Source organism: Corticium candelabrum, chromosome 14 (genome assembly GCF_963422355.1).
Source record: "Corticium candelabrum chromosome 14, ooCorCand1.1, whole genome shotgun sequence".
Taxonomy (NCBI): Eukaryota; Metazoa; Porifera; class Homoscleromorpha; order Homosclerophorida; family Plakinidae; genus Corticium; species Corticium candelabrum.
This window is the reverse complement of record NC_085098.1, coordinates 1,454,480-1,470,510: the sequence shown is the minus strand read 5'-3', so window position 1 is coordinate 1,470,510 and position 16,031 is coordinate 1,454,480. Positions and strand designations below refer to the sequence as shown.

Sequence of the window (16,031 nt, the reverse complement as noted above, 5' to 3'; positions counted from 1 at the left end):
GCCACTAGCCAGTCTGACAAGCCTACCGTGAAACACTCTGACAGTCCCTTTGTGTAGCCCCGACTTTCTGGACATAGCGGATTCTTTGAAATAGACTCTCATATGCGGCTCTGCTTGCTCGTATATGGGCTATCTGGGCAGGGTGTAGTAAAAGTAACGTTGAAAGTTTGAGACAAAGCCTTGGTGTGCACACAGATGCAAAGCCCAACACGTCGGCTGTTAACCACATCTACTTTGGACACGTTTAATGGGCATGGTCATTTACAAAAGACAGTCTCGCGATTTGGTGTGAAGATAAGTTGAGAGGTCTGCTAATCGATGAAACACGCAGGTTGGATGCATTTCTTAAGTAGGTGCACTACCTTGTTTCACTAGTCTGGCTTTGGCTTCAACATAGAATTTATGATCAGCAGAGTTAAAAAGTTGAACAAGTTGATGTTGTAGAAACAGTTGTTGATAAAGCCTACATATTAGCAACAGCTAATGCAACTCATACATTATCTCTTCCAACTCTGCTTTGCTGATCATAAATTCTATGTTGAAGCCAAAACCAGACTAGTGACACAAGGTAGTGTAGCTACTTAAGAAACGCATCCAACCTGCGTGTTTCACCAATTAGTATCAGGTACCCTAGTGGTAGTAGAGCCATGTCCGTTCCCAAGGAATCTCAACACCCTCCAAGTGTCAAAATATGTCAATTCAACACAATATTTTCACAGACCTACAGTATCATAGTTTCTGTATACTAACTATTATTTAATGAAATATTTCAATTTTAAGCTTCCAAGTGGCATTTCACCTCGAGCAATGGTGATGTGGGGATAGTACACAACATTCTTGTGGACCTTGAAATGCATTATACATTATTGCATTCAGTTCTACCAACGTGAAGAGATTGCAAAGATGGTGTGTGCCTTTATCACTTGCCTTCTAGACATTAAGATCTACTGAAACAGCAGCTGATGAACCATCGATTAGATAATCTTTCCCATCATACGTGGTCCAAATCTACACATGCAAAAGATGTCTATAGTACATCAATGCATCTGAATCAAGTTCATTAAAGTTTTACAAACTCAAACTGTTGGTCAGAGTCATCATGTTTTGTTCAAAACTGTAAGGAAGCAAGGTCATAGCATTGCAGATAATGCTATGCAAAAAGTAAGCTATCCATACATCATCATCCCTTCAAGCAGAACCCTCTGAACTGGAAGCTCAATTTCTCCATTCAGAAAGAGTTTCATTAAGAAAGGAAGTACCAATAGAATCAGGGCAGCTAGTAATGTGATGACAACATCACTTGTATTTCTGGGAATTCTCCTTTAACTTAACCTTGAATTTAACAACTTGATTTTAATGACGACGACTATTTATTCATGCCATGTACACTCTATCAAATGACATTTTTGCCACAAAGATGATAAATGGGTGCATACGTTCAGACTACATGTAGGTCTACACTAGCATTTGTTATTCACCTTTTCGTCTCTGGACAAGTGCTGATGTCAATGGTAAAGAAACAAAAGTTCCGAAAAGGAAACAATCCTCTTTCAATCTCAGAATTGCAAGGAGTTCTTCCAGACATCAACTTGAGCAGTAAAATTATCGGAAACAAAGAAAATTAACTATAAAAGTGTTTAGTGATTCATCATAAGGACACATCGGATTTATGATTTAACAACAGTTTTTGTGAATATTAAATTAAAAGTCAGTATAGGTTCACTGTAAATCATGTAACCTCACTCTACGAAAGTTTTTATACCAAGACAGTCATAGAGGCACAAATTAACTTTCATATGATAACAAATAGTTTCTAAGTGTCAAGAGTAACTTGCTTTGAGTCAAAACAAACTATTCACAAAAAACCATAACTGTACAAGTATACACTGACCAATAATCAAATCAGTTATAAGAAATATATTATTATTAATATTAAAGAATTTAGAATCAATTTCAGCTACGAGCCCTTAGAAATGGGACTTGTAAGTCACAAGACGTGGCAAGTAGCGTACTCAAAATGTATACGGGTTAACTGATTCTGGTCTACGGGGTAGGTGTCGATGTGTGGATGTGTGAATGTGTGGTGGACTATGTCTATCATGCTCAACAATGTGCCATGCCCTTAGGGTCCAATCATGGATCGTGCATGGCAACCAAAGACAACAAACTAACCACCAATCAGATCCACAAAATGTTTATGAAAGAGTTTTTACTACAACAGTGTAAATTCATGTTTGTGATTGTCAAGTGTTATCAAGAATAAACAACAAAAATTACCTGTCTGAAACTGCTGTATTCAAAGCTTATGATATTTATACGAGAACCTAACATTATGTAATTATGACTGATATTTATGTCCCACAGTGATCTTTCGTAACCGTACCTGTGACGACTACAGGCTATTTACGGACGTTGTGGTCATGTGAAACAACAGTCGCTTTGCATAATTTTAGATAAATTTTACAAATAGTTTCCTTAAAAGAAAATAGCATCTACATTTGTTATTCTTTGTGACTGACAATACTATTGTGGTTTTCAGAAAGCTCATACCTGTAGATGCGATGGTATAAACACAGCTTGATTACTACTAAATTAATTAAAGACAGTCCAGTAACAAGGATTTACAGAAAATATTACATATCTGATATGAATACTTACTCTTTCACACCATACGCAAGAACAAAATCACCACAAATGACTGTCACTCTTTGAAACAAGACACATTGCCAGCTTTCATAATTTAGGTTGTTCAGCTGCACAATGCCTGGATCAACAATAGCTGCAGCTTGAGACAATAGCCACTCAAACCAAGCAAACAATGGAGGATAATCCAAAGTCCAAATTGATGTGTCCTGGCAAGAAAGATATATCAACAATGACTAACAGGCAAAGGCAAACACCACACTACTAGTAAACCACAGTACATGCAATATAATAACATGGAATTTTACAATTTGTAATATAAATGGTCCCTAATTAAATGAGGAGGAGTGCCATAGCTACGCAGCTTGATTTATGTCGACCATATTAAACATACAAGACATTCATTTGGACACGTGTTACACGGTTGCCTAGCAGGTTGTACGGTAGTATGTCACATAACCACACTGCGCTACTATACCTAGTGTTTCACACGTCAATAAAAACTAAATTTTCTCCAAAAGATAAAACGTAGTCCACATGTTTGGTGCACTTACTGTAAATCCAGAAAATATAAAGATCATTTAATGTTAATAAATATAACGAGTAATTCTCTGTTGTTAAAATAAAATTCATTAAATTGTTTTACTTTGAGCATGTGCATTAACAGCGTCGGCATAAGCCATTTGAACAGCGAGGATACGTGAAGTAGTGCATATGAAAACGTCTCTCACTCGCAGGTTTAAACACGTGGACAGTTCAAATACTGCTGTCGCTGCCACTGCTGTGGAGAAGCAAGACATCGAAATAAAGAAACAGGGACAAAAACAAAGGTCTACAGTCGACACCACTTGACGAAGCAGCTTATAGAGCTGAGATTGGAAAGTTTACGGCTATTCATGGAAACAAAAGTGCAGTTGACACTTTCTCTAAGCGTCTAAGATTCTCTCTCTGAAGCTACGATACGGAACTTCAAGCGTTAGACTCTAGAGCAGGTGAAGGGTAAAAAGACATTGGATGAAGCAACGCTTCCTGCCGAGATTGATCATTCCTTTTAGCAGGAGAAATTGATGAACTGACAAAGAAGTTCATTCAAGGTCTTCATCTCTGTGAATCACCTGTAAGCTCCTCAATAGTCCTAGCAGCCGGAATGGGTATTGCACACCACAAAGAGTACTAGAATGTACTAAGTAGTAGGAACGTTGGTTGGTTGTCAGAATTCGTTTAAACAAAAAACCGTTAGCATTCAAAATTTGTCATTTTTAGGCCAAATCATTAAAATTCTAGATCATTATATACAGTATTCTGGATTTACAATATGTACATGGTTTATCAATGAAGATGGCTCTATCTGTCAGTAGTTGCATAAACATGATATAGTTAAAAGGAACTTGACATAACACCAAACAGCCTAACCCAAAGCTGCATGTTTGATTGCTTAATGTAGAAAGAGATTAACAATATAATGCCATTTGGGTAGTATATGCAGAACACACCTCCTCTCCTCCTCCTTCATCGCTGCCATAATGAAAAAGGTCACGGTACCTCTCGAAAGGGGAACAAAATCAAAGAACTAAAACTAGATTGTAGTAGTCACTGTTACCGTCAGTGTAGGTCTTTCTCATCTTTGACTTTGTTCTTTGTGCAGTGGGTGAATCCTGGGAGTGCGCGTGCCACACACACACACACACACACACACACACACACACACACACACACACACACACACACACACACACACGACATGTCCACCAAACTCGGTGATGACTTCTCTAATTCCTTTTGTGTCTTCAGCGAGAGAGTAGACCTGCCTTTGATTTGCAATACTTGTTGCAACTTGAACAGACAAATGCATAAATACATGATGTAGTGTCATTCAAGTTTGTGTGTGTGTGTGTGTGTGTGTTGCGTGTGTGCGCATGTTGTTGTGTGTGTGTGTGTGTGCGTGTGTGTTGTTGTTGTTGTTGTTGTTGTGTGTGTGTGTGCGTGTGTGTGTGTAGTCCCACTTGGGGCTTATAATATATATAATATAAACAAACTCTATTATATATAAGCAAATATAATAACAAAATGCAAATTACTCTAAGCGTCCAACCAAACAAAGTCCTCTAATAAAAACCTGTCCAGGATAAGCCTGGCATTATATTGCATATATATATACTGTATACAAAGATATTGTGGGAAATTTCAATACAAACAGAACTCAAATTTAACCGACCAGATATCGTTATATTGAGCATACAAGACAATAAAGCATGGTTTATGAGTTATCTGTCCCTCATTACTCAAATGTTCAAACAAAGGAGAAAAAGAGATTGACCAAATACAAGAACCTCGCATGGGAGTACAGAAGAGTCAAAGACCTACCTACTGCGATCCAAAGACCTAGCTACTGCACTCCAGATTGTACCAATTGTCATAGGAACAACAGGTATAGTGACAAACGACTATCGACGTTACTCTAAACATGTTCCTAGATTTGAAAGACATTTGATAGGAACCATGCAGACCGCTGCTATTTTAGGTGCAGTGTACATTTTGCATAGAAACGCCATCTAAGACGCATGCCCATCCAGTAAGTTATATTCAAACCCAATTGGTTCCATTGATCCGCTGTTATATTATGTTACCACTGTATGAAATTGAAATGATGATCGACGATGGTGATATAAGTATCTTTGGATTGAGAAATCAGATGCACTGGCATGCAGCCAAGTGAACACACACCTCACAAAGGAATACTTGTGCAGACTTAGACTAATCTGGAATACAGAACTGAACAGGAAGAACAAGGACAAAGTTATGAATACCCTACCAGTTTCTGTTCTTACATACAGCTTTGGCATTGTTGACTGGACTAAGTCAGAGTTACAATCACTGAATAGAAGATGTCTACACCCAAGAGCAGCAATTGAGAGGATATCTCCCAAAGCAATCTGATGGGAAAAGGCTAATCAACATTAAACATTAGTATCATTGTCGTTTGATCAGTTTATGGTATTATCTCCCTATATAAATAACATGGTTGTCAAATCTATTCTGCAACAAGAGTATAAACAATGTCCATCAAAGTCATTGGTTCAGCAGTGTTGAAAGTTCATGAGTGAGCTTGGCTTGACAAATGAGATGATATTGTCTATGAAGACGACAAACATGAAAAACCTTGTGAGAGAGTTTCCACAATAAATTGACTATTTGCCTTGTCAGTAAGATATTCTAAGCAAAACATTAAATAACTTAGATCACGCGGACTGTGATAGGAATGTGTCTGTTGATTGACAGAGACATGGAATGTTGAAAGCCCCAACAAAATTGCAGATGTTTGGGATTCAGGATGGGGTCATAGCAACCAGATGGTACCAAAAGGACACTCTTGAAAACACCATTGCCATAGAGTGCCGTGTGTTTGGAAACAAGAATGAGACTGTAGCACATCTCATTTCTGGCTGTGAAGCACTGACTTCTACACTGTACAAGAATTGACATGTTGGTGTTGCGAGTAACCTATATAGCTCCATCCATGGTATGATTTTGCTTCATAGAGAGTCCAAGGAAAAATGATAAAGTGAACAGATATCATCATCATTGTATTGAGCAAACAAGAAAAAAAGCATGATTTATTGAAGTATCTGTCCCTCATGACTCAAAATGTTCAAACAAAGGGGAAGAAATTGACCAAATACAAGGACCTTGCAATGAGAGTACAGAAGACACAACTATCTACCTACTGCAATCCAGATTGTACCAATTGTCATCAGAACAATAAACATCACATCCACTCTATTCCTGATCTCTCACTCTCCCAAAATTAATATTGTCGAAGAAGACGTACAAAGATTTTTACTTGGGTTCAGCTATGAGCAAAAGAAATGAGACTTGCAAAAATGAAGTGACTTAATTATAGCTGGTTCACAATATTGCTGATGATGCTGCTGACGTCAATGTCGTCCGCATCCGATGTTGAGGTTGACTTGTTCACAATATTTGCACGATGTGACACACAGATCAGATGGTCTGAAGCTCAAGTCCAGTGCGCGCTCAACATGGACAATGATGTGACTCTTCTGTTGCTTCTTCTACTGCATCATAAACACAAGAGAGTTCAAACTATCTTAAACCTTTGTAGCCATTTGACCGGAATGGAAACATGAATTCCAGTAGCAATTCATTCATTCCAGATCCAGGATGTCTTTTTAGTCCCGGATGTGTGCTTTTGATTGGTTGAAAATGATAATGTGGTCAATTTTGAGTACTTCAAGATGTTGACGCTGGTGTCAACATCAGTGATGCTGGCATATTTACAATATTGACATTGATGTTGGCATCAGACATTGACACTGATGTCAACATCAGCACTGTTCCAGCAAGGATTTAAAAATGACATAGTGGCGGCATTGCAGGCCATGTGGACCACCTGCCCAGATGGGTGTATCCCGCAAAGTTAAAATTAAAAACTACGTATTTCTTATGTAAGATTATGTGACAAGAAATTACAGTGTCAGAAATTTCATTTTAACGATTGGGATTTCTATGGGCATAGGCAACTGCAAAATCTAACAGCAAGAATGTTAAATTTTTGTTGAAAATCTTCCAGCAAGAACTAAACATTGTACTACTACAGTAGTGAATACTGCACAACAAAATTATTACAGGCCTAAATTTCTAGGATTACTGTATTACAGTAATAGGACAACTTTGTATGAGCAGAGAGCAGCTGTAGCAAGCAAGCACCTGGAGTTACGTCAACAAATATTAACTATATTTAGTTCAGTTACCGCGTCCTAAAGAGAGTCTTCATTGATTGTGATCCCCAACAACTACAGGCCTGGAATTAACGGTCGGACATCAGACATTTTCCAACCAAAAGCAGTGTTTGTCCTGCGCTGAATGAAGTAGTCAGACATTGTGTCTGACTGACGAAGAGACTAAGATAATACGCAACCGTGCCTTTGCATATGTTAGTAAGCAAAGAATTGCCAGTACCTATCTCAATATTGAGTTACTCAAACAAGACGTTCCAGTTAGCTATGTGTTATTTCTTGCTGTTATCACTATGTGTGGGTTCGTTCATGTATCCCTTTCATGGGCGCACACATGAATGTTTATGAGCATGACCTACACAAAGCCTTACTGGTGGGGTGTTATCGTTCGTGTTCTGCTATCTAAATCCGTTGCAATGTTTCATCAACGTGCTAAAACTTAAGCCATACAATACAGAAACTGCAGGCAGTCTTTCTTCAGGAAAACACGAATAGTCTTGTAAACTTCAGCGTAGACAGGAATTCCCGGACATAGCCAGTGTGTGTCAATTCTTCGAGATCAAGTCAAATCACGCAACTGACTCTGAACGTATCACATCGGTATTATTTATGCATTTGTCTGCTTTCAGCTATACCAATACAGGCTTGCTTGTTTCTAGATGCATGCTGATCTCCTAGCTAAATCAAGTTTAATAATCAGTTGCAGTAAATGCCAAAAACCTCAGGTTTGTCTGGACAAATCTTACTTTTGTCCGGCAAACACAAACTTTTAGGGAACTTTGTCCGGCTGATGGCAAAATCTTATTTCCAGGCCTGCAACTACCTCCCTTCTTAGGCGCTTAGCCAATGACATCTTTTCAGGCAATGACAGCTGCAGTGACATGTGCAGTAGTGGTTTCCTGGCAAGTCTGGATCTTGTTATCCTGGATCTTTTCTTTCTGTGCGATGTTTGATAACTCATTTACAATACGTTAGAACTTCAAAAGGTCTGTGGGTATTAAGATCTGTGACTCAACGCCACATATATTAGGGCGCAGATTAGTGAAAAGCGAATGGTGCCTGAATTAGGCACGTTGCATGGAGACAAAGGCACGGTGCCGTGCTGTGCTCAAACAGCCTAGCTGAAACACTGATCAGTGTCAATATCATGAACCAGCCTTTAGTGAGTAGCGTAGTCAAAACGTATAGGAGTTAACTGACTTCCAGTCTGTGACTATATGTAGATGTGTGACTGTGTCTGCCATGCTCACGAATGTGCTACGCCCATAGTCCATTCCAACAACAAAAAGATATTTGCAGTTTGCTGTACAAAGAAATGGGTGAACCACCAATCAGATCCCCAAAACTCATGATAGTCTTTAGCAAACAAATCTCAGATCCCAATTCACTAGAACAGTGTAATTCATGTTTGTGATTACCAGATCTTGTCAAAACTAAACAGCAGAACTTGCCTGTTGTCAACTGCTAACGCACAATCAATCACTTTCGTGACTTACGACATTATACAGGAACAGTGAGCAATAGTTATGTCCCATATGTAATAACTTCATTACTTCGACAATATTGAGGCGGTGAGACCCTTCCTATGTGTACTGTATTGTGTTAAGATGTGTGTTGGGTCAAGCAACAAAATGATGTCAATTTTGAGCCAATCACAGACATGATGGCTGATGTCAGAATGCAGGTGTAAGTGTAATGTGCTGCTCTCCAAGTTGCTGTATGTCATTCCCACGAGACAAATAAGATAATGTGCAAACAGGCTCAAGCTCCTAAAGATGGCTTGACGACTGCAGCCAAAACAACCTCATCAGGCTGTGAATGAAATACTCGTAGCTTGATTTAAAGCGGCAAAATATACACAAGTAAATTTCTTTGCCAAATATGTACAGTGTGAGCAATCATGTCAAAGTATACCACAAAGTGGTTGGTGTTCTGCATTGTGGAGGTGTACAAATCAGTTTGTGTTTAACTACATATAAACTTGAGTTTCTTCGATGCAAAATTTTTTGACAAATCACTGTGTTTCGTGTCTGTTCTCACTGAGGTTCGCCCAAATAATGTTTTCCATTTAACTAGTAGACTATGGGTGCATTTCCACTAGTGCCTACACCAGTTTAGCAAGTGGTTTAAGCTAAACTGGTTTAAGGATTGACCTGTTTTCACCTGTGCTAAACCGGTTCTATTCTAAACCTAAACCAATTTCTTAAACCCATTTGTAGTAGGTTCAGCAAAGTGGTTAAGGTTTATCTCTCACATGACAGTAGCGCGCTTGTTTAGATGGCTTCTGACAATAATGCCGTTTTGATGATATTGAGTATTTTGCTGGGATAGAATTGCCAAGATGTAATGGTCATTAACTAAAGGAAAGAAATCAGCAGGTACGAAGAGAGAGAAGACGGACTCCTTGGTCATTGTCATGCAAATTCCTACTAGCAGATGCTGAATTAGTGACAACCAGCAGTTGCTCTGACTCTGTGACAGAGCAGCCCAATACTTCAAAATATGACGTTCCTAGATGGTTTGTTTTGTACATCCTGGATGTGCAAGTTCCTAGTGGAAACAGTCACTTTCTTGAACTGGTTTAGTCTTTAAACGTGTTTAATTATTAAGCTAAACTAGTTTAAGGTGTAGATAGTGGAAACACGGCCCATTTTAGCAGTATTACAGACTTTGTGGTCATGTAATTTAAAACAGCAGTCACTTCGTACGGTTCTAAATAGATTTTACAAGGACCGTGCTTAGAAGCAAAATGGTGTTTAGATTCATAATAATTCTTTGAGACAACCCTTACCTATTGTGGTTTTGAATGCTCATAGCTGTGGAAGCAGGGTGTAAACACAGCTTCAATTATAAGTCACACATCCAAACATCTACACATCTATGTCAATCCAGCCATGTTTTAGAACACCTGCTCTCTAAGTCACGTGACTGTTACAAAGCCCTGTTTCTTCTAGTTCATAACTGAAATTATGGTCTGTGCCCCTTTGATCATTCCAATTCTTGCATTATAATGCTGTTTAAAATAGTAAAGGTTTCAAACGTTTTAATGTACATTTGATTCCTTTTACAAACCATAGAGAAAAAATTTGCAATTTTGGTTGAACAGTAATTATATATAATTATTGTTTAATAAGGACGTTGTTGAAATGTTGACAGTGTACAGTATAACCAGTTATTTCTGAGATCATAATATTTCTGCAAATTCTGAAAAGAAATCATGAAACACACAAATAAAATTTGCAGATATTTAGGCTTATATATCCTCAAAGACCTAGCAACTCACTGTTCGGACACATGTACACGTGTACTACATGTGTGTACCAGTAACTTGCCTTCCCGGTTACAACACAGAAACTTAATTTGCAACAATTAAAACTTTTGTCTAAATTCTCAAATCTCAGAAATGACCTGGTATGTTATTGTCATTGTTAGGTTTTAATTTTTACACAAACAGAGTTCTCGTTAGAGATTTTTGGGAGACTGGCAGGATGGGCGATTCACGATGCATGCAATCTGCTCTCTAGAGTTGCACAATCTAAGTCAGACATGCGCACTTGAGCCGATCTCAAGTAAGGTATATTTTGCGTCATAGCTATTGCATGTTGATTCACAAGAAACCATGACTAGTCTAGAGTATATTCTAGGTGCTACACTGTACACTTCTTGGACAAGAGGTGTGCTTTCTGTGTCATAGGAAGGGTATCCAGGACTACTATTAATACCAGCGCATCCGGGACTGCAATCAACACACACACACACACACACACACACACACACACACACACACACACACACACACACACACACACACACACACACACACACACACACACGCGCACACACACACGTATGTATGTGCACACGTCTGGAGCAAGGCCATTATCCCGCGTTCTTTGTAAGAGCCTGGATTTGTCGCTAATGTCACGTTTACTAAGTAGTATAGTATTGAGCTTTCAGTATTGTAGTATGGAATTCTCATACATTCCTTAGCTTTCAAACTTTGGACTCCTATCTACTGTTTCTGAGCATGCTACACTTATACTGTGGCAAAGCACCAAGCTGCCACGATGTAGTGAGAACCCTGCACAAATTAAAGAATTGCAACAGTGGCAGTGGCACCATCTGATCATTCTAATTTTGTAACCTGACATCTTGCACAACATCAAAACTGCAAAGTATTCTTGAATTGAAGAACTAGGGGAGCATTCGAATACTAGTTCTGGAACTGGAATGGACGGGAACGGGGATGATAGATCGTAGTTCGCGTTCGATTGATAGTTCTGAGAGTTCTAGCAGTTCGACCATCTGAGCTGGAATTGTTGGAACTGTGAGCGTGACAGTTCCAACAATTCAGTTCAAACTGGAATAGCATTCGGACATGCGCCCAGAGCGCTACAATAAGTTTTTGCCACCATATGCATACTGATACTGACAGAAAGTACGCTAACCTCGAAGTACCATCTAGAGAGAGGCAGTGTATGAGTCAGAGCCAACCAATTCCGATGAACTTCAAAGTCTGTTGAGTAGCTGCATGCGATGAACAGATTAGTCGGTTGTGTTTCTACATCGTAGAAATGATTACACTTACTAAGATGGTAAAAGAAGAAGCTTGAACGCACATGCAAAAACAACCACGGTGAACCAGGACTGCGTAGAAGCCAGGGCCGTAGAAGCCATAGCCTCGGAGTTTTAGCGTCTCGCGCAACGCGAAACTATTAGTCTCAGCTCCGCCCCCTTTTGGGTTCGCGCCACCAGTTCCTCTCCTTTTTGATTTCCGTTGGCATAACCCAAAGTTGAAGCTTTTAGGAGCCAGAGTCTAGACACCGGTGATCCATGCATGTAGATGTATTTGATCTTCTACTCTATGCATGCAACGTGGTTACGTATAGAGTAGAAGTGCAAACATTCAATCATTGAGTACAATTCTTTGTTATACTATTCCAACAGTAATTACTGCACAATATCATGCATGCATGTGCAGAGTCTAAAGTACTTTTACCGTAAACTTTACACAAAACTAGTAGCAGACACATGCTTCATATGCAAAGTCATGTCATGAGTACAAACTTAGGGCAGCCAGCTACATGCTTCAAGGTCCGCTCACATTCATCTATGAAAGCTCTGTTGAAACTGGTAGACTATCAGCTCTGCATTCAGAGAAAAACTCCATCTGCTTCCTACATGCAGACATGCAGCTAGTAGCATATGTGATGAAGCAAAAGCAGCAGGACACAGTTACCTAAAATCAACTTGATGACTTTGTAGGTCTCCTGAATTTGTTATATCACTCTTCTGAAACGTTTGCTTACATCGATCAGATGCTTCTGTAGTCATTTGCTCCTCTGTTGTCTAATATCAAACAAATGACACAAATAGTCATACTAACATACTAGTAGTAGTTTAACTTAATCCTGTCATGCGAGGGAATCAGTAAATGGACCCTTTCTAGTCAAACCTTAAAGCACAAAGTTCAATTAAGTTAAGAAAACCGATTACCATCATAGCAGCTATGATAAGTTGTACATAATTCAGTGACTGCATATGTGGCTTACATTGTCAATGAATGGTACAATGTGGGGTTGTATAATTGTGTTGTGTGATTGTGTGGTTAGAGAGATAAAAATATCTCAGCCCATTGCAATTACTACAATTAATATAATAGTAGCAAAACCAGTACAATAACCAAAACTTTGAAACTCGGTTTTCTCAATAAAGCATTTTATTCTGTAAATAGTTTAGTAAGAGAGCTACTTATTCTGACTGTAGACAAAATCTTACAGATAGGTATATAGTCAATAGATAATTTTGTAGTGCGTTGTATATTATATGCTAGAAGTCTGTGTTAGTGTTAGCTTTGTGTTGCCTCCGGAAGGAACTACATCATTTGTTTCACATGATGTGATAACCTTAATAATAATAACAACAACAACAACAATAATAATACGCCGTGGCTTAGTGGTTAGCGACAATGGCTACCACTCCATGGTTTGGGGGTTCAAACCCCAGTGACGACAGTAAATTGTGTAACTTGTCTGTCTTTCTTTCTCATGTTTCTCTAGCTTTATCCATGAGACTATGACTCGTTTCAGTCGTTGGGGAGTTTCTGTGGTCTGGCGAACGGTCCGTTGACGATGACGTCCGGTGCTTTCCTGGTGGTCGTTGATATCCACTAGGCGTGCTGTATCGAGTACGCGGTCACCGTAATGCCTGCAATCTATATCGAATTGGCTAGTGGTGGGCGCCCAGATGGGGGTGAAGACCCCACTTGCCCATTATGGAGGAGCATAACGACACATAGATGGACGTCTAGCTGTATCGCTCGTCTCAGAGCTAGCTGAGGAGCGCGTTCCTTGTCGGGAAACCAGGACAGGGCTCGAAAAGTCGGCATCTGTAATCACTGGAGCTGTTGGGAAGACCAGGAATAGTTCTGGGCGTAGGGCGACTGGTCGAACTATCTCTCGTGCGGCGTCTGATTTGAATTTGGCTTCAAATCCCGCTGACGAGACTACTGTGATGCCCACCGTTCCTAGCGAATCTTGTGTTTCGGCTAACAGGAACGGCAATGCAACAAGACGAAGGAAATGGACGCGACAAATGAATAGGGAAGTGATGTTTTGTTATTACTACGTGCTGTTGTCATGCAAGTTCTCTGCTTTCAGAAAACCCATGCATCAGCTGTGGTGTAAACGAAATCCTTCTCTGACTGACGTCTCTGAGCAGCGTTTGGCAGACCAGAAGCGATATCTCTTGACTTCTGGAAGTCTGACTGAATCAGAGTTGGAGGAGATTAAACGCGAGGCCGCACAGGATGGAAAGCCCGTCTCAGGTTTGTTATCTGTTACGACTGATGTTTGTCGTGGCGTGCAGATGTCGGCGTTGGATGTGGTTTCTGCTCTATCAGCTGATAGCTCAGTTGTCACGCCTTTGCTTGACAATGTGTCACCTTGCATGGCTTCAGTCAGGATGGCGCCTGCTGCACGTGGTGGGAAACCTGTCCTGTCAATGATGCAAGAGGATCATGAGTTTGCTAATCACTTGGAAGATGGCTCCCTTGTTCAGTCAGTCACTGTTCTCTCTAAGGACTGCTCATCTGCAAGAGATAGTGGTGATATCCTATCCGTAGATGACACTTTGGATTCAGTTCAGTGCAGTGCTGTTGGGGAATCACCATCCCCTTGTGACTCTGTGAGCTCTGATCTGATGACTACACATCCTAGTATAGCTTCTCGGCTAGAAAGGATGGAAACTTCTTCATCTCAACTCAGTCCAGACTGCTGCCAAACGGAGGATGGTCTTTCGCTTGATTGTGATGCTGCTGTGGACCTTGTACTTCGTCGAGAGTTTCTTGAGGAGTTGCAGAAAGTCAGGCAAATTCCTATCTGTGAGAGACAATGCCTTCCAAGGATCTTTGTGAACAGTGGAACCCTGAAGCTTATTGGTGATCTTAACACGATCATCAGTTCGTTGAAGGATGAACCAGATATGAGTGAAATCAGTTACCTGGTATACTCTGCTGCTTCGCTAGTGTCCAAAAGGCGGGGCTTAAAGACGACGAAGTCAACCAATTCTCAAACACCGACATGGAGACGAAGGCTGGATATGGAGATTCTCACACTTCGACGTGCGATCTCACTGTTGCTGGAGGTTAGAAAGGGTTCATCGGGCATTCGTATGTTACATGAACTTCGACGTCTTCGGCATCGGTTGGGCATTTCCTGTTCGGAGAGTTGTGAGGTCTCCATCAATCGATTGAAAATGGAACTTAAGTCCAAGGTCGAGCGGACCAGGAGGCTGGAGAAGAATCGTAAGAGACTTCGCCAGAATGGTTTGTTTCAACGAGATGCTGGACGGTTTTACAGAGAGCTGGATAAGCAGACTATCCGGGTCACTTCCCCGTCATCCGAGTCTGAGATCGAACAGTATTGGGGTGGTATCCTAGAAACTGAGGTACATCACAATGAGTCTGCCTTCTGGCTGAGACGTCAAACCGATGACGAGACGCACCGGAAAGATGAGCAGCAGTGGTTACCTATCTCAGACAATGAGGTCACATCGTGTCTCAAAAGGATGGGGAACTGGAAGTCTCCTGGTCCAGACAAGGTTTATGGTTTCTGGGTCAAGCGTATCACGTGTCTTCACACTGATCTGACTCGTAACTACAACCTGCTGGTTCAGAATCCAGACTCTGTACCCGACTGGTTGTCTCAAGGAATAACTACTCTGATTCCTAAGAATGACAAGACTGACCAGGCCAAAAATTACCGGCCTATCACGTGTCTGTCTGTCTTCTATAAGACCCTCACCTCAGTCATCAGGCAGAGGATTGCAGGGCATTTGGATCAGAGAAACCTCATGGCTCCGGAGCAGAAGGGTTGTCGACAGGGATCTTTTGGTGCAAAGGATCAGCTGTTGATCAACAAGCTGCTTACCGAAGACTGTAGGACCAGGCACAAGAGCTTGAGCATGGCTTGGGTGGACTACCAGAAAGCCTATGACAGCGTGCCACACAGTTGGTTGCTCCAATGCCTTCGGCTGCATAAGATCAGTCCAGTCTTGTGCGGGTTCCTGTCACGTGTGATGAAGAGTTGGAGGACATCGATGGTGCTTTCTTGCGGGAATAGTACGATCAAG

The 16,031-nt window shown here is 40.5% G+C and overlaps 2 protein-coding genes across 4 annotated transcripts in view; both read right to left on the bottom strand.

Moving 5' to 3' along the window:
- LOC134190041 (probable dolichyl pyrophosphate Glc1Man9GlcNAc2 alpha-1,3-glucosyltransferase) overlaps nt 1-12,077 on the bottom strand; it is a 28,345-nt gene extending 16,268 nt beyond the window's left edge. For both annotated transcript variants that reach the window (XM_062658452.1, XM_062658453.1), the window contains exons 1-4: nt 11,989-12,077; nt 11,849-11,927; nt 2,809-2,852; nt 2,659-2,753 (exon numbers count right to left, since the gene is read on the bottom strand). In XM_062658452.1, coding sequence (XP_062514436.1) covers nt 2,659-2,753; nt 2,809-2,852; nt 11,849-11,861 — 152 coding nt within the window. In that variant the 5' untranslated portion in view covers nt 11,862-11,927; nt 11,989-12,077. The remainder of the gene's footprint in view (nt 1-2,658; nt 2,754-2,808; nt 2,853-11,848; nt 11,928-11,988) is intronic.
- A 241-nt stretch (nt 12,078-12,318) lies between these two features.
- LOC134189596 (protein KIBRA-like) overlaps nt 12,319-16,031 on the bottom strand; it is a 41,450-nt gene continuing 37,737 nt past the window's right edge. Inside the window, exons 27-28 of one of the 2 annotated variants that reach the window (XM_062657914.1) lie at nt 12,640-12,749; nt 12,319-12,577 (exon numbers count right to left, since the gene is read on the bottom strand). In XM_062657914.1, coding sequence (XP_062513898.1) covers nt 12,511-12,577; nt 12,640-12,749 — 177 coding nt within the window. In that variant the 3' untranslated portion in view covers nt 12,319-12,510. Of the gene's footprint in view, nt 12,578-12,639; nt 12,750-16,031 lie in introns of those variants that run through there. The other variant, XM_062657915.1, reaches the window with a different exon arrangement.